Below are 20,376 nucleotides of genomic sequence, written 5' to 3'. Positions count from 1 at the left end.
TGTCCTTCATTTCCAGTCTTCTGTAAAAACATGTTTACAGGTGCAGGAGTGGCTGTGTGGTAAGTAGCTTGCTTACCAACCATATGGTTCCGGGTTCAGTCCCACTGCGTGGTACCTTGGGCAAGTGTCTTCTACTATAGCCTCCAGCTGACCAAAGCCTTGTGAGTGGATTTGGTAGATGGAAACTGAAAGAAGCCCGTCGTATATATATATATGTGTGTGTGTGTGTGTGTGTGCGTGTGTGTGTGTGTCTGTCCTCCCAACATCGCTTGACAACCAATGCTGGTATGTTTACATCTACGGCACATAGTGGTTCAGCAAGAGAGAATGATAGAATAAGTACTAGGCTTAAAAGAGTAAGTCCTGGGGTCAATTTGCTTGACTAAAGGTGGTGCTCCAGCATGGCGGCAGTCAAATGACTGAAACAAAAGAATAAAAGAATAAATAGGGAAATATTACCTTGGAAGCAGGGAAGGCATCTATCTGACCATGAAAATCTGCCACAACAAATTCACCCCTGACCCATGCAAGCATGGAAAAGTGGATGTTAAAACGATAATGATGATTATACCGTGTCATTTTATATGACAGTTGGTGAATATTTTTGAGTACTCTAAATGTAAATCTAAAACCAAAAGTAGAGATAAGAAACAACAGAATCTAATTTAGGATTAAGGTTACATCAGAACTCACCTGAATGCAATGTTGTAATATGAAGGAAATTGCTTCAAATAGCTGAACAGCTGCTGTGATGTCAATGCTGAATAAATGTTTAATGATTCTCTTTATTGAGTCCTACTTGTATAATGATTTTGTCATGTGATCTTCTATGTCCATAAACATAAAAGCTAACGAGAGAGGAAAGTAATAAACAGCCAAAGAAGAATTAAGAGTATGTTTCCACAAAATATCAAAAAGGATTTTGTTGTATATAACCTAAGGTAGTAATTCAATGAGCATAAATTGCTCTCAAGTGTATCTCATTTACATCAGGTCACCTTTTGAATTTGGCACTCTTTCTACAAATGGCATACAAATCACTGGTTAATGATGTGGTCAACTATTATTGCAATTATATCACAGGTAAAAATAACAAGCCATCATCCTCATCATTGAGGCATAGGTGTGGCTGTTTGGTAAGAAACTTGCTTCTCAGCCACGTGGTTTTTGGTTCAGTTCCACTGCATGGCACCACAGGCAAGTGTCTTCTACTACAGTTCTATGCCAGCCCATTAATACATTATTATTCTTTTATTTGTTGCAGTCATTTTGACTGCGGTCATGCTGGAGCACCATCTTTAGTCAAACAAATCGTCCCCAGTACTTTTTTTAAAGCCTACTACTTATTCTATCAGTGTCATTTGCCAAACCACTACGTTACAGGGACATAAACATACCAACATCAGTTGTCAAGCGATGGTGGGGGGAGCAAACACACACACATAAATATACACATACATATATATGTATATATATATATATATATATAACCAATGTTAAATCTCTGAACGAGGTATTAACAGTAACTGCACGATAAAGTGAAGTATATTTGCCACTTAAATGTGGCTGACCCCGAGGGGTGGATGTTACTATTGCTTTTAGCCCCTCGGGGTCAGCCACATTTAAGTGGCAAATATACTTCACTTTATCGTGCAGTTACTGTTAATACTTCGTTCAGAGATTTAACATTGCTTGTTTTCAGTTTTTCGATATCAGTGAATAATTTCACTGGAAAAACATATATATTTGCCAAGGGATGCCTTTTGCATCGAAGGTCGGCGATTGTCGTACGCTGAAGAAGGGAAATAACCCTGAAACTCGAGTACGTACGTATCGTAGACCAAGATGGGAAGGATAACTTCCCTTGGCAAATACAGACAGGACACAGAAGTGTGTCGATAGCCAGCTGGAGGAGATGTCCTCCTGGGGCTAAAAGCAACAGTAACATCCACCCCTCGGGGTCAGCCACATTTAAGTGGCAAATATACTTCACTTTATATATATATATATATATATATATAGATATATATATATATATAAAACGGACTTCTTTCAGTTTCCGTCGACCAAATCCACTTACAAGGCTTTGGTCAGTCCGAGGCTATAGTAGAAGACACTTGCCCAAGGTGCTCCACAGTGGGACTGAACCCAGAACTGTGTGGCTGGAAAGAAAGCTCCTTACCACACAGCCACTCCTGAACCTTGTATGTGTGTGTATCTTTTATTTGTTCCAGTCATTAGACTATAAGCATGGTGGGGCACTGCCTTGAATTTTTATTAAAATAAATCAAGCATCTCAAAATAAATACAGTAACGAAAGGGTTAATAAAACGCAAGCTTCCATTACAGTTGGACATAAACCAAAACACAGAAGATTGACTGGATTAAAATTAGCCCATAGCCGTGAGTGTCAGGGGCAAAATTAGCTTATGGGAGGCCCAACTTTGCCTATGAGAACCTGGTGTAACTTTAGGAAAAGGTATGTCTTGTATTCCATAAAATGTAGTAATATCATATTTTCTTCACTGTATAACTATTTCTAGTTATTTTTCTTTTAATGCTCCTTGCATTAGATGTATTAAAACCAACTTAAATATTGATACAGTTGCTATTTGTTCATTGTTATCTTTTACTACATGGACATTTTGTTAATTTTGGTATTTCTTCTTAATTCTTAAAACACCTTGAAACGCAGTACAATATAAACAGTTGAAGAATGTATCCGTAATCGTGAATTGTGTGCAATAGCAAAACCAAAGCCTCTAATGTTGCCACATAATCAGCTTATCTTGTGAAAGTAACCATGGTTACTTATCGCCATTTAATTTCTTGGGTTTTAAGCCATCTTCTATAAGAAAAATTAAAATTTTTTTTTCAGTATTTGTAGATGAATTTCTTTTCCAATTCTGGAGTGCTTAACTACATCAAACTGCTATGTATTGCTTCAAAAGTATCTTCACTCTCTTTGGCCTACCAAAATCATGTGTACAGTTTAAACTGAAGAATTGTTTCTAAATCTATTGAACTTGATGGCAATAAAATGCACCCAGCACAACGAATCAGGTGAGAGAAAAGGAAGAACATCTAGCTAAAGTATGCAAAAAAAAAACAAAAAAAAACAAGGAAAAAAGGTGTCGGGGTAGGAGTAAACAGAGATGTGAATTCTGCAAGCTGCAGCACAGGCAACCTATCTAAAGAATAGTTATTCTGATTAAAACCTGATACAAGGATGAGAAGACTATTCAGTCTTGCCATACCGAGCCTCTCTAGTGCCAGTGGTACAATAAAAAGTACCCAGTCCATGATGAGGCATTAGGGGACCAGTCTGACTTATACCAGCCTGGAAAACTGAACATAATATATATGACTTGATCCTGCATGAACATGGAGTTAGAATGTTGCTGGAAAGTAGTGTAAGACATATTCTTCAAACTGAGCCAACCAGCATGGAACATGGATGTTAAATGATGATGATAATGTTTTCTGCTATAGCTGTGGTACCTTCGTAATGTTTTGTAATATACTGCTGGATTACTTTTAAGTATTACATGCTTTAAGATATTAAAAACCATTTTCCTGAATATGAACAGCCGAAACTGAAGTGTGTCTAATATGTCTGTGTGTCACTTATGGCATCAGATATTAATTAACAACTAATATCGTTTCAATTATTTCCGTAAGTACAGGAAACATGTTGGTGTGTTTCGTCCCTGTAACTTAACAATTCAGCAAAAAAGACCAAAAGAATAAGCACTAGGCCTACAAAGAATAAGTCCTGGGGTTGATTTGTTCAACTAAATGCAGTGTTCCAGCATGGCCACAGTCAAATGACTGAAACAAATAAAAGAATAAACATCTCTTGACATATTTTTGTCTAATCAGAGCCTCATTGGTAAAATATAGACTTCATGTTGTACTTGCTGGATTAGTAATAAAAGAATTACTCAATGAATATAGAAGCAAAATAACATTGTTCAGAAAATACATAAAAACTGCATGAGGTATCACAGCTAAATTGGCTGAATTGAGATGTTAACTTATGTCAAATTTCTACTCTGGCCATTCACTCCTTTATTGTATTATTTTTTTTTTTTTTTGTACTCTTAATGTTTGGAGGGGTGTGCCAAGACAGAAACTGAAAGAAGCCTGTCGTGCGTGTGTGTGTGTGTTTGTCCCCCCACCACTACCACTTGACAGATGGTGTTGATGTATTTACGTCTCCACAACTTAGCGGTTTGGCAAATGGGTCTAATAAAATAAGTACCAGGCTTAAAAAAATAAGGGTTGGGGGGTTGATTCATACGACTAAAAATTCTTCAAGGCAGTGCTCCAGCAAAGCCACAGTCTAATGTGTGAAACAAGAAAACGATAAAAGATACAAATGCAACAAGATGCTCACACACAGAAGAGAGAGACAGAGAGAGAGAGACAGACAGAGAGGGGGAGAGAGACAAACAGACAGAAAGAGAGAGGGAGAGACAGATAGACAGACAGAGAGGGGAGATAGATAGACAGAAGACAATATGTCTGTGTTCCAAGGGAATAACATGTCTATGTACCAGCTGGCAAATGCACATCTTCAGCTTAGCATTGACTGCTTCACAAAAAACTGGCCCTCCTCTTCAGGGTTTGGAAAAGGTTTCAGCACCCAACAACTACTAACCCTTTACAAAGATCATGTAGGGCCACCAATCTCAGTCAGGCACTATCCCTACATCTGAGATGGTGCTGCTCTAACAAATACATATATCCTAGACAAACATCCATAGAAAAGCCATTCAATAGATCAATATGAAGCCGTTCATCAATACTCCCTGGAACACAGACATATTGTCTACTCTCTCTCTCTATCTGACTTTGCTACTGCCAATACAGTGGTTGCTGTTCAGAAGCATTCATTGGCCTTGTGCCATCTCCATTCAGGTACTTCCCACTCATTCATTTCTCCTCCCCTCATCACTCACAAAGCTCCAATTGCCACCACCAGCCCCTGTACTAACCAATATGCCCATCCCTTCAGCCTCAATAAGTGGCTTAATGAAATGCCCCTTTGATAATGTTTTTTCCCTGCATCCATCTACTTGCTGCTGTTTGGTCCCATTCCTTCAGACTAAACAACAACAACAACAGCAGCAGTAGCAGCAGCAGCCACCACCACCACCACCACCAACAACAACAATAACATCGAGTAGAATAAATATTTGAGTTGGGGACATGCAAAATTTTGTGGGATTTTCCTGTTCCAATGAATAAAATGAGGGAACTTAGGTCAGGTAACAAAGAAAATAAAATTTACATACTAAATGATTTTGTCCATGTGATTCTAGGATTGTGAAGAAAGCAGACAAAGAGTTGAGAAAATATAAACCCTTTAAATTTGAGATTGTAAAGATTTGGAACATGAAATCTATAAAGATTGTACCTGTGAGTAATGTCATAGACAAATGGTTAAAGGAGAATGGAATGGAATGTTCTGTGGAGCTTCTACAGTTTTGCTTCTTTGGAACAGAGCACTTAAAGGCGATGAGCTGGCAGAAACGTTAGCATGCCAGGCGAGATGCTTAGCGGTATTTCGTCTGCCATTACGTTCTGAGTTAAAATTCCGCCAAGGTCGACTTTGCTTTGCATCCTTTCGAGGTCGATAAATTAAGTACCAGTTATGCACTGGGGTCGATGTAATCGACTAATCCCTTTGTCTGTCCATTTGTCCCCTCTATGTTTGGCCCCTTGTGGGCAATAAAGAAATAAAGATTCTGAGCATTTGATGGGTACCCTTATAAATTGTATCAAGAATAAGGTCAACCCTGGATCAAGACAATAGCAAGAATAATTCTCTAACTTTTGGCACAAAGTCAGTAATTTTGAGAGAAGGTGGGAGTCAATTACATCAACCCCAGGGCTCAATTAGGACTTATTTTACTGACCCTAAAGGGATGAAAGGCAAAGTTAATTTTGCTGAAATTTGAACTCAGCACATTAAGAGCCAGAAGAAATGCTACTTCACATTTTGTCCAGTGTACTAACAAATCTGCCTTAATAATAATAATAATAATAACAATGATAAAGCATTCATTGGTTCAGCTGCAGAGACACTATTTCTGTCAGCTTGTGTGAATAGAATATTATTGATTTTTCTACATTGCATTTAACAAATTCTAATTAACATACAAGATGCTTCTGTTTCAAGAAGTATCTTTCAACATATACTGCCAAAGGAACATTGGGAACTAAATGTTTTAATGCAGAAATAGCCTCAAATAGTGGTGCTTTGTGTGGAAAAGAAATGTTATTTTCTCATCAAATAGGGTCTTTTAATCTTTAAAAGCTGCATTAAACTGGTAAAAGCAGATGATCACCGTTCCCTCAGAGCTGTGAGCATGTGTGTGCACACGTTTTACATTTAAGAGAAGACAAAAATATTCACACACACAAAGTTTTTAAAATGAGGTTGTATTTTTTTAATGGAAGAAATTTGAGCGATGGTTACTCAATTATATGAACACATATTTTACAAAGAATAACAAAACTTGCACATGATGCAAATTTCTATATGTTAGCACTCCATCGCTTACGACGTCGAGGGTTCCAGTTGATCTGATCAACGGAACAGTCTGCTCGTAAAATTAACATGCAAGTGGCTGAGCACTCCACAGACACGTTTACCTTTAGCGTAGTTCTCGGGGATATTCAGCATGACACAGTGTGACAAGGCTGACCCTTTGAATTACAGGTACAACAGAAACAAGAAGTAAGAGTGAGAGAAAGTTGCGGAGAAAGATTACAGCAGGGTTCGCCACCATCCCCTGCCGGAGCCTCGTGGAGCTTTAGGTGTTTTCACTCAATAAAAAACTCACAATGCCCAGTCTGGGAATCGAAACCGCGAATCCACTGCCCTAACCACTGGGCCCATTGCGCCTCCAGCAAATTTCTATACAGTACAGAAAATTAGCAAGAACATTGCTGGTGATGATTTCATATAACAGCTTCACATATATGTTGTTGTTGCTGTTTGTTCCTTCTTGAGCAAAGCCTGGCTCATCAGGACCAGTTTCCCTGTTTCATTAGCATGTAGGTTCCTCACCTGGACAGAACAATGGTCCGTTGCAGGTAAGCTGCTAGATGCAGGAGGAAAGAGTGAGAGAAAGTCGTGGCGAAAGAATCAGCAGAAGTTCGCCATTATCTTCTGCCGGAGCCGTGTGGAGCTTAGGTGTTTTGCTCAAAGACACACACATTGCCCGGTCTGAGATTCAAACCAGTGAATCCTCGACCGCGAGTCCACTGCTGACCACTAGGCCATGGTGCCTCCAAAACTTCACATATATAATACAGCTAAATCTAGAATTGAATTCAGAGAAGCATTCTAAGCTATTTGAAATGTTGGTCTCAAACATCATCCAAATAAAGGTCATTTAGTCAATGGATAACAAAATCTCATGCACTTGACCAACCTGTTACAACCACAAGTTCAAAGATGCAATTTAGTTCTCTCTGAATTCCAACACTATTTAGAATGACCTCTGCTCCACTGAAGGAAAAAAAAAATGCATACCACCCAATCACTATTTGAATGTTCTTCTGGATGCTCCAACACATTCCATTCAATCAACCCACATTTTTCTTACCCACAAAATGGTAGGGTGTAATCTGAGGGAGATATCGTTGCTATTTCTATGAAGTCAAACCACCACATAGAGCAGGAGACTACCTCTGCTCTGTATAATGGCTCTTCATCCACAGGTTGTTTTAAGTCTAAAACAGCCCTCTGGTGAAGTCTCCAAAAAATATATGTGATGAAAAAAGTGTAAGTAATAAGACTACAACAATTTAATATGCATATCCTTCAATCTATAAGACTAAAGCATTATTTTTACCACAAATGTACAAATATACCCTCCACGCATTCCTTTGCACTTGTAATGTACCCCTAATACTAAGAAGGTTTCCTACCCCTAACATAGAAGCAATTGAATTGCAACAGCAAATAAGATAAAATTCATTGATTGTGGGGTTTAAATGATAAATACTTTTAAATAGTTGGACGCTGGACATTATAAAAATATATATTTATTTTAACCCATTAGCCGTATCTGGCCCAAATATTGCATCTGTCTTATGTTCAAATCAACCAGATCTAGCCTCTTACACCTACTCGACAATGTCATTCTAAAAATACACAATTACGTCATTGAAATTTCAAAGGTATGAAATAATCGATGATTAATTCAAAACAATGTGAAAAAATAAGCATTGCATTTGAGAGGGTAATCTGAATGCTAAAAGGTTTAAGGACAGTTGATTTGACCGGAGTATTACAGATTAGTATATTTAGTTTGGAGGTGCTGGACATTAACGAGAGAGAGAGTGAGAGAGAGAGAGAGAGAGAGAGAGAGAGAGAGAGAGAGAGAGAGAGAGAGAGAGAGAAAGAGTGAGAGAGAGTGAGAGAGAGAGGGAGAAGCAGTAACTGGAAATCATTGAAAATAGTTCTGAAAACTGATAATTTACAAAAGCTTTGCAATATATTTTACCTCAAGCCTTTCATACTTGCTTCTGTTCGTGTCTCCCTCCCTCTCTCTCTCCTCACACACACACACACATACACAGAATCCAGTCATGGGTATGTGAAAATTGTAACAGGCATTCACTTTAGTTTTATTCAGCCACTACATACCTATAAATATACTTGTAGACAGTTTCATTAAAAAATATCCATTTATAGGCGCAGGAGTGGCTGTGTGGTAAGTAGCTTGCTTACCAACTACATGGTTCTGAGTTCTTTTCCCACAGCGTGGCACCTTGGGCAAATGTCTTCTACTATAGGCCTTGGGCCGACCAAAGCCTTATGAGTGGATTAGTAGACAGAAACTGAAAGAAGCCCGTCGTATATATATATATATATATATGCATGTGTGTGTGTATATGTTAGTGTGTCTGTGTTTGTCCCCCCAACATCGCTTGACAACCGATGGTGGTGCATTTACGACCCCGTAACTTAGCGGTTCGGCGAAAGAGACCGATAGAATAAGTACTAGGCTTCCAAAGAATAAGTCCTGGGGTCGATTTGCTCGACTAAAGGCGGTGCTCCAGCATGGCCGCAGTCAAATGACTGAAATAAGTAAAAGAGTAAAAGAGATTTCTCAGTAAGTTATGAGGAAACAAAGTCAAGGGGGGGAGGGACACTTCTGAGTTAAGTCCATGCTGTCATACACATACATCATGGAAAGAATATATTCATTTCCTGTTATTTGAAAGCTGTCTTCAATGCATGTCCTGTATGCATGTCTTCAAATCATTCTTCCTCGCTCTAAAAATGTGTACACTCAACTTATATCTTTAAATTTTTTTTTTCCCTACATGCAGCTTTTCAATTCAAACAGCTTTTGAATTTCTCTAGATGCATGGGAAAGAAGATGAAGTGGCTTATTTTGCTACCGCTAGCCTCCCATACTTGTTACTCTCTCCCCACCACACACACACAAACACATGTAATAAAAATCTGCAAGACCTTCTCAAAATTTACAGGAAGATGAACAAAACAAGATGTTTTCCTTCACTACGTTGCTACCAAGCAGGCAACCAGTCAAAAATTAACTCTATTTTAAAACGAGAAAGAGAAAATAAACGTGCGTGCAAACATGCATGCATACAATTTGAAAATCAGAGTGAGCATGCAATTCCGCCTTATTCAGCAACTACGCACCAGATATCTGTAATTCTATTGGCTATAAATTATAGCAACAATAGCTAAAATACATTCCATTTGGCTAAGCTCTCTCTATGTACAAAGTGGTACAAAAATGTAAGTGAATTTACTAGTCTTGACTGGCCAATAAAAAAAAAACAAAAAAACTAGCCAATAACTTCACTTTGTAGCCAACTAAATAATATGAAGTGTTCATTTGACTTCATAGGATGAACTAGCATTTTGGTCAGAGGTTGGTCAGTTAGTCTTTGTCCTGGCAAAGCATACCAACTCTCTCTCTATCTCTCTATCTCAGACAGCACACAAAGGACATGCATCAATACATGGTATATCCACATGTTATGAAAGACACACATAATACACTTACGTTATTGCAATATTAATTTTCTGTTTCTGGTGTTAAGAAGGGCATCCACCTGTAGAAATGATGCCAAAGTAGACAGTAAAGTTTGGCACAACCTTCTGTCTTGCCAGCTCCTACCAAACTGTCCAACCCATGCCAGTATAGAATGAGAATATTAAATAATGACGATGACGATGATGATGATGATGATGATGGTGGTGGTGGTGGTGAATTTGTTTAGGAATCTTTGTGTGGAAACCTGAACTCTTGCAATCCAATAATTTTGAACTGGTCTTTTCTGTTGGTGTTCTCTATTGATCTGTTGTAATCAATTTATTCATCTTAACAGCAATAAAACATATTGATTCAAATACATGCAGCCTACATCACATTTTATTTATCCAGACTACATAATGAACTTCTTTATCATGTTCCTGTTAAAGCTTTATTTAAAGCAAACAGTGGGAGCAATTATTCTTTTCTACTCTAGGCACAAGGCCCAAAATTTTCGGGGAGGGGGCCAGTCGATTAGATCGACTCCAGTATGCAACTGGTACTTAATTTATTGCCCCTGAAAGGATGAAAGGCAAAGTTGAGCTCGGCAGAATTTGAACTCAGAACATAAAGACAGATGAAATACAGCTAAGCATTTCGCCCGGCGTGCTAAGGTTAGCATTTCTGGAGAAAGGGGCTAGTTGAATACATTTCATCAACCCCAAAAGATTGATAGAGAATGAAGGGCAAAGTTGGTCTTGGCAAAGTTTAGAACAAAGACAGACATCATTTTGTGCAGTGTTCTAAGAAATTTGCCAGCTCACAGCCATAATAATAATCCACTTGGAGTTAGGAGAAACCAGAGTAAAGCAGAAGAAATGTGCTAACCATTTTGTCCAGTGTACTAATGAACCTGCCAGCATGCCACCCTCATAATAATAATAATAATCTTTTCTACTATAGGCACAAGGCCTGAAATTTGGTGGGAGGAGACAAGTTGATTGCATCAGCACCAGTGTTTCAGTGGTTCTTAATTTATCAACCCCCGAAAGGATGAAAGGCAAAGTCGACCTCGGCAGAATTTGAACTCAGAACGTAGCAACAGGCAGAATACCGTTAAGCATTTCAACCAGCATGCAAATGATTCTGCCAGCTCTCCACCTTAATAATAATAATAATAATAATAATAATGATAATAATAATAATAATAATAACAAAAATAATAATAATAAAACATTTTAATCTGTAAACATTGTCAAAAGTACTTTTAAATGTACATAATAGCAAACACCTTTTGCTGTCACCTTAACATCACACTATTATCTTATAATCAAATTATTTTTAAAACAAACTTCTAATTTCCTTATGTTTTGACAGACACTCTCTAGAACAATTCTCTGTGCAAAACCAAAAATATGGCACCCTAGTCATAACACCAACCTGAACTTCTAACTTGTTGTCTCTTGAGGTCTCTAAGTGAGACTTGGAGTCAACTTGTACAAATACAAAGCAAAAACCAACCATATAATAATAATAATGATAATAATAATAATAATATTATTATTATTATTATAGTGATAAAAAGTTCTTAGTGTCAAAGATATTTCCTTCAGATAAAGTCATTTTGGTATTTCAATTAATTTTCATAATTAAAATATTAATAAATAAGACATTTTCCATTATTTCCAATCCAAAGATATTAGAATTTTAATTATAGAAATCTTGCAGAAAACTACTTTAACAAAAAGGCAGCCTTTACATTATCAATTAACTTACAAGAATATAGCAGTCAAATCTCCCTCAAGTCATAGCTGACAGTCTCAGCTGAAAGGACACATCAGATAATGTTTTCTCATCAAATTCTTCTAACCCCTTTTCATACAAATCTGCCTGGTCTGTCTTTGAGCCTATGATACAAACTTTCTGTTTTAGAATTAAATTTAAAATCAGCATACCTACACAAGTATGCCCTCCACCACTGACTTGTTTCCTCATAACTTTAGGAAGTAATTGATATTTCGTGGCTACGTGGTAAGAAGCTTGCTTCTCAACCACATGGTTCCGGGTTCAGTCTGACTGCATGGTATCTTGTGCAAGTGACTTCAATTATAGGCCCAGGCCAACTAAAGCCTTATGAGTGGATTTGGTAGATGGAAACTGAAAGCAGACCATTGTATATATGTTGGGTCATCCTATGAATGATGTGTTTTTTTCAAGTGCATGAACTAAAAGTCGGAGGGGGACGGGATAAACTACCTCCATCAACTTGCTATAAAAGCAGGAAGTAATTTTACCCTGTTCTTAAGAGTGCAATTCGATTTTAACAGTTATTTTCTCAAAGCTATAATGAAAGTGACAAAGGAACATATTTGGCATATCTTGCTTTGAGTTCAATAAAGGCAACACTGCAACAGAAAGTGTGAGGAATATTAATACAGTACATGGGGATCAGACAATAAGAATAAGCCAGTGTCAATGGTGGTTCCAGAAATTCCGAGTAGAAACTACAGCCTAGAAGACGAGCCTTGTCATGGAAGATCTGTAGAGTTCAATGAGGATGTCCTGCAAACCTTGGTGGAACAAAATGCCATTCTAACTAGCAGAGAAGCATGGATTTGGTCATTCAACCATTCATCGACACCTGTGTGTCAACAGAAAAGTCAGCAAACTGGGTCAATGAGTTCCCTACAAACTTTCCGAGTCTAATCGTGTGCAGAGAATGAATGTGTGCTCTTCTTTGCTGTCACGTCTCACAAATGAACCCTTTTTTTTTTTTTGACCAAATGGTGACTGGTGACAAGAAATGGGTTCTCTATAAAAATGTCAAGCATTAAAGACAGTGGGTAATGAAAGGAGAAACACTGGCTCCTCAGTTTCAAGACCAAAGATGTTCTTCCATCAGGATAATGCTCGGCCACATACAGCTAGGATGACATTCCAAAGGCTGGAGCAGTTTGAATGAGAAACGATGCCCCACACACTATATTTGCTAGACATTGCTCCATCTGATTATCATTTATTCCGCAGTCTTCAAAATCATTTGGATGGAAAAAATATGAATTCTGTAGATGAGGTCAGAACAGTACTGGAGGAATACTTTTTGTCACGGACAAGTGAATTTTGGAAGAGGGGGCCTTGCAGGTCTACCAGATAGATGGAAGAGCATTGTAGAAAATGAAGAAGAGTATATTTTGGATTAAAAAAAGGACTTTGTTTATCTTAATTTTGAGAAATAACAGAAGTATAAAAAAACTGCATTATTTATGGGAGGAGCCAATATTTTGTTTTCAAATGTTAGAGGGCTGTGATATATCTTCTTGTTTTTTTTTCCCCTTTGCTTTAGTCATTGGACTGCTGCCATGCTGGAGCACTGCCTTGAATGGTTTTGGTGAACATACCAATTCCAGTATGCTCTAAGACTGGTACTAATTCTATCAGTTTCTTTCACTGAACTGCTATGGGGATATAAACAAACCAATACCAGCTGTCAAGCAGTGTGTGTGAGGGGAAGAAACACAAAGACACACGCACACACACATGATAGGCTTCCACATAGTTTCCACCAATCAAATCCACTCACAAAGCTTTCCATGCTAGCATGGGTTGGACGATTTGACGGAGGGCTGGCGAACATCGAAAAATAGCTTAGGAATGAGGACTCAGGTTCGAAATTTCCCCAAGACACCTGATGAAGCTGGAGGGTATATCAGCAGAAACATTGTGTTAACAACAAACAAGATGAGGACAAATATCTGTCAAATGTAAATAATGTACATAATTCCTCATCTCTTAAATATAGAACTGTATTATAAAATATTCTCTGTAGCTTCTTCATGATCTGCTAGAGTGGCTTTCTTCCTAATATATTTACGCACCATGCAATTAAAAAGAAGAATTTGTTGAAATTAGTCATTACACATTTGCTCCAGTTTAGATATCCTTTTTTTTTTTTTTTTTTTTTTTTTTTGAAAATTGAAAATGATGAAATTAAAACATTAGAGTGGGGAAAAAATTGACTTGGAATCCTACAGAGAAAAGAGTATTGATTGTTAAACACCAAAAATTATCCAGATATCTTATTAGCAACCTCAATTAGAATCGGGTCAAACCCGAGAAAAATTTTCAATGAAAAAAAAAAAAATACCTGTCACCAAACTAGGTTCTAAACTCACTCAATTTCAACAATGACAATTATGCTGACCAATTTTTATTCTCAAAGACGATGCAATCGAACAAAATGGGGATGCAATAATTGAAAATGCAATGATTTCAAACAAATAAGGAGAAAACGAGAAATCAGAAATTACTCATTTTACCCTGATTTCTAATTTTGCTCCTCACCCCCTATAAATTTTTTTGAAGGTTATGAAAAAACAAAGTCAGAAAGGGGTACATTTGTGTAGGTATGCCCACATTAGATAATGTAAGTTAGAAAGGGGTACCTTTGTGTAGGTATGCCCACATTAGATAATATATTGTTGATACAAACTCGCTCGAGACAGGCTTGAACCTATGACATAAACTTTCCATTTTAAGCATAACTACAGATTCTGGTAAATTTTCAGATTAACACCCGCACGATTTTCAAAAGGGTGTTAAGGTTAGGGACGGAATTTCCTAACCCTAACCCTAAAACCCTAACCCTAAAACCCTAACCCCCTAGTGAAAATCGTGCTGGTGTTAATCTGAAAATTTACCCAGATTCCTGCCCCCCATCGACTTTGGATGATGATAACTTTCAGAAAAATTGATATTTTTTAATGAAATTTTCTACGAATATGTGTTATATCATGTAGATTCCGAAGATACATAATTTTGGAGGGAAAGTGTTTTAGGAGGGGAATTTCGGAAAATTCACTGGCGTCCACTTCAATTCGTCTTAAGTTTCAAGAAAATAGATATTTTTTAATGAAATTTTCTACAAATATAGCTCGGACTATGTAGATTCCGAGAATATAAGAATTTTGGGGGAAAACAATTGGGGTTACTTTTTAGGACCGTTCCCCACTCGGGGATGTTTCGGAACAAATCGTCCATATTTGTTTCATTTTCTCCGGTTTGTACGTTTGTGCATCCGTAGATTTCTAGTCCTGTCTCGCTCTCTCTCACACATACATACACACAAATACACACATATGTAATTAAAAAATTTCAAACGGGGAATTATTCTATTCAATGTCTTTCTGTATTTTTAGCATAACGAGTTTTTCCGGTGACGGAGTTTTCTGGTGACAGCTTCAATGCCTGCAGCTTCAGTGGAAATCTACGGATGCACAAACGCACAAAATGGAGAAAATGAAACCAAGATAGACGACTTGTTCCGAAACCCCGCCGCGTGGGGAACGGTCCTCAAAAGTAACCCCGGTCCAGATGGAGTATATGTAATCTGAACTTTTCCACCCTTTTTTAAATTTTTTTTTTTTTACGGAATCCCACGTTTTAGGCTATGGAGATTCCGATTCTGACAAAAAATTTTCAAAAATCTCAAATTCAAAATTTCGATTACCCCACCCCTATTTCCTCATTTTTAAATATTTTCCGGATTTTTTTTTTTTTTGAAATGCGTAAAAAAATACGGAGAATATGATTCTGAAAAAAAAATTGTTTGAAAAATGTCACCCCCACAAAAAAAACAGGCTATTTACATGCTAGAAATAATAGCCAAATCTCACAAAGGACAAAGACTTTTATGGAAAAGTCAAAGTTGTCCTTACAGAAAATATTTCACAGTCTTCCATTTCTTGTTCGAGGCACCTATATCTACTGAGGCTTTATATACCGGAGTAGATAATAAAACTGCGATCCAGTGGTATGAGTTTTGTCGAGAAGTGTGTTCGGGGAAGATGCTTCGAGATAAAGCTCCGCTCGGTGGTTGCCGGGTACTATAGTACATACGGACAAATGGGCCAGCTATAGGAATCTACAACAGCTGGGTTACATACACAAAACGGTTAACCACTCAACGAATTTCGTCGACCCTGAAACTGGCGCTTGTACGAATCACATTGAGGCCTATTGGTCCCGAATTAAAAGACGGCTGAAGTATGTGACTGGATCATCGGGCGACATGAAATGGTCCCGCGTCGATGAGTCAATGTATCGAGAAATGTATGGATTTATTGGGAAGAAAAACTTTGAGAATTTCTATACATTTCTCGAACACATTGCGGATAAACTCCACCAGCACGGCTTCCCCGAACACACTTCTCAACAAAACTCATATATTTCTGAAATTAAAAAAACAAAAAACACGCTCTAATTTCATATTACTGTGAGAAATTACTCTGAAAGAAATCTCTGCAGAAAGGTGAGTAGATTGATTACACATTTCTTGCTTTATGTTATCGCAGTTTTGTGAGATTTGGCTGTTATTTCTAGCATGTAAATAGCCTGCTTGGGGGGGGGGGGATTGACATTTTTCAAACAATTTTTTTTCAGAATCATAATCTCCGTATTTTTTTACGCATTTCAAAAAAAAAAAAAAAAAATTCCGGAAAATATTTTAAAATGAGGGGGTGGGGGTGGGTTTAATAGAAATTTTGAATTTGAGATTTTTGAAATTTTTTTTTCAGAATCGGAATCTCCATAGATTTCCGTAGAAAAAAAAAATTTTCAAGGGTGGAAAAGTTCAGATTACATATACTCCATCTGGACCGTAACCCCAATTGTTTTCCCCCAAAATTCCTGTTTTCGGAATCTACATAGTTCGAGGTATATTTGTAGAAAATTTCATTAAAAAATATCTATTTTCTTGAAACTTAAGACGAATTGAAGTGGACGTCGATGAATTTTCCGAAATTCCCCACCCCACCCCGTCCTAAAACACTTTCCCTCTAAAATTATGTATCTTCGGAATCTACATAATATAACACATATTCGTAGAAAATTTCATTAAAAATATATCCATTTTTCTGAAAGTTATGATCGTCCAAAGTCGCCGGGGTAGGAAACTGTAGTCATGCCCCATTTTAAAGTGATTCAAATTTAAATTTTGCATGAAAACTTCATTGTAATTTATTTTCCAACCACAAGGCTATTTCACTAAATTCTTCATTATTTCAAGAATTTATCCAAACAAAGGCAGTGAATTTAAAGAGAAATTTGGTAACAAAGGGATTAAACAGACGAGATGGTTACGGCTGGAACGGCTTTTAGCATAGCTTTCTTTTTTCAAACAAAAACTCAAGGTAACTGTTAAGGGTTTTTGTAATTTTTCTATGAAAATATACACACAACAAACAAGACGACATTATTCAAGAAGAATCTTTCATTCATTTAAACGTATTTAGAAACTAAATATTTCAGTAAAGACAAAAAAATAGAAATTCTATGAAACATATCATAACCTGTAGTATGTGTGTTCTCGAATTTGGTTTCCATTCTTGGTGTTTCAGTCTTTGTTTTTTCTCTATTTTATGCAAGTAAATTGACAACAATTAAAGACGAAGCCATTAAAACAAAATGTCACGATTTCACGTTAACGTTCTCCAAACATAAATGAGGTTTATTTACGTCAACGGTTCACAATGAAGTATGGAAACACGGAAATAGCAGAGGAAATTTCAGTACTCGATAAATTTTGGTAGTGAATATATTTAGTTTCTGAAATATACTAAATTCGTCAAAGAACATATATATAAAGAGAGAGAGAGAGAATATAAAGAATATATATATATATATATATATATATATATATATACATACACACATATACATACATATATATATATATATATATATATATATATACATATACATATACATACATACAGACAGATAGATATATAGATATTTGTGTGTGCGCGCGCGTGTGTATGTGTGAGAGCGCATGTATGTATTCATGCATGTGTGTATGTATGTATTCATGCATGTGTGTATGTATGTATGCATGCATGTATGCATGCATGCATGCATGTATATATGAATGCATTTTGTATGTATATATGTATGTATACATGAATGCATGTATGTATTTATGTTATGCTGTTTTATTGCACGATTATTAACAGGGTGTAGTGAAACTAACACCTCGATCGCCATTACATACAAAACTACCTATCGCCATTAGATACACAACTACTATCGCCAATCTTCTCATTTAAATATAAACAAACGTGGGCGTAGCGGAGAACCCATCTCCTTGTCATCACGTGACTGATTAATATTCGAAGCGGCAACTTCTTCGAACCGTTCCCGCCAGAACGCAAACTGACCAATCACAGCCCTTAATAAGGTCACGTGATAGTGTTTTTCTACTACGGTCTTGGAGCCCCCCCTGAACGCTATAAATAAAGCAACTCATACCCAGCAAATTTGTCTCGGTTCAGTTCTCTTTGAGATCTGTTCCGTGTACCACACGACAGCAGCAGCAACAATCAGCCAGCGACCACTTCAACAGCTTCGTCCAGCCAACGATTACCACCGCCGTCGCCACATCAGCAACACGAGTCTACGACTACTAACCAGCATCATCGTCATGACCAACGCGATTCTACGATTACTACTAACCAGCATCAATCTCCACCAGCGTCTACACGACTTTCTATGTACACCAAACTAAACCACCGCGGCACATCTCTCTCTTCGATTCTGTTAGGTGACTCAGCTTCACCACGATAAATAAACAGACAAGAATTTCAGCCAGCGACGAACATCTGTATAACAAGAATCACGGCCCGGCATGGAAGCCACAACATCACAACTAGTGATCAGCACTGTCACACTCACAGCCTCAACTACTTTCACATACAGACTTTTCCTATAGTGTACTCAGAACTGGTATAAATGCTCACGTATTACTGACTCTTTCTATCTGCTGTAATATCTCACATACGCATACATGTATCACTCACATACACACTTTTCTTTGTACGACGGCCTGTCTTTGATTATGTTATTATATGTCGCATTCACACTCTCACATACACATACATCTTTTATGCCACAATAAATATTTCTGTTATTCATTTCATACGGTTGCCTTCTATAGTCCTCTGTTTTTCCATTCGTCACCATTTCTCCTTTTTTGAGTTCGCACGGTCGTCCTTACAAGGGTAGTTGTACACGTTTGTTTATATGAATGCAATATCTGGAGTCAATGCATGTGCATATTTTGTATGTACTCTCATGCATTTAGTTGCATGTCTAGACGTGTGCATATATACTTAAGTGCTTGTTATCTGTGGTTCTTTTATATATCTTGGAAGCCTTGTTATTCTGAGTGGTCCTTCATTCTCGTGAATTTGGACTCGGTGAAGGGTTTATGGTGGTTTTGTTTGTATTATTACATATACTGATTCCGTTTTTACCCTCTGAGTTTAAATTTTGCCGAAGTCGATTTTGTCTTTCATCCTTTCGAAGTCGATAAAATAAGAACCAGTTGAGCACTGGGGTCTATGCAATCGGTTTATCCCCTCCCCTCAAAATTCAGACCTTCTGCCTATAGTAGAAAGGATATATAGTGTTATCTTTATATAACTATGTAGTTATATATATATATATACATATACTTTATTTAAAAGCAGCAGAAATATAACAAAAGACAGTTACTCGGAGTTTCACGTTCCGGAAACGTGAAACTCCGAGTAACAGTCTTTTGTTATATTTCTGCTGCTTTTAAATAAAGCATATTACTCTACCTCTGGTATTTGAATACTCTTTTTTCAACCTTGTTGCACATTTTATGTGCTTACTCCGGTATATATATATATATATATATTAGCATACCCGTGTTGTCAAAAATGCCGACAGTTTTATTAATGATAGAAAATGGGGCATCAACACAATGGAAGAAACCATTGCTAAATGTCAGCAATCTAGACACAGAAAATTAAAGGGGAGAAGGTATGTTGTTACAGGTCTGACAGCTGTTCCTGAGGATCCGAAATTTCTTCATAATGATGACAGGAAGAAATTTCGGGTCCTCGGGAACAGCTGTCAGACTTGTAACAACGCTTCGTGGAATTTTAAGTGTTTTCGCTCAATAAACACTCACAACGCCCGGTCTGGGAATCGAAACCGCGAGTCCACTGCCCTAACCACTGGGCCATTGCGCTTTTACATAGGGTTTATAATGCTGTCAAGAAGGCCAGAAACATACATGACTGAGAAGCGAGTAAATGGATTATTATCAAATACGCTATTTCAAACTACGGGTTATGTTATGCGGAAATGCAAATTTTGCCTTGTAGGAAAGTGTTAAACCAGCGAAAAACCTAGAGTTAAATTTACTCTACGAATATCTCTAATCTGTAATATATTTGGTGTTCAGTCAGCCATGATACTTCTTTCTACAATCTTAAGCAGTATTATAGAATGATCAGTGCTTTTGACTTAGTTT

General features: G+C 37.3%; 1 protein-coding gene across 1 annotated transcript in view; it reads right to left on the bottom strand.

The window, feature by feature from the left end:
* LOC106870139 (uncharacterized) overlaps positions 1-17,544 on the bottom strand; it is a 118,281-nt gene extending 100,737 nt beyond the window's left edge. The window contains exon 1 of the mRNA XM_089355590.1: positions 17,384-17,544. Coding sequence (XP_089211716.1) covers positions 17,384-17,417 — 34 coding nt within the window. The 5' untranslated portion in view covers positions 17,418-17,544. The remainder of the gene's footprint in view (positions 1-17,383) is intronic.
* Positions 17,545-20,376: the final 2,832 nt, after the last annotated feature.

Source organism: Octopus bimaculoides, chromosome 7, assembly GCF_046866305.1.
Source record: "Octopus bimaculoides isolate indiv1 chromosome 7, ASM4686630v1, whole genome shotgun sequence".
Taxonomy (NCBI): Eukaryota; Metazoa; Mollusca; class Cephalopoda; order Octopoda; family Octopodidae; genus Octopus; species Octopus bimaculoides.
This window is presented reverse-complemented; position numbering and strand designations above follow the sequence as displayed.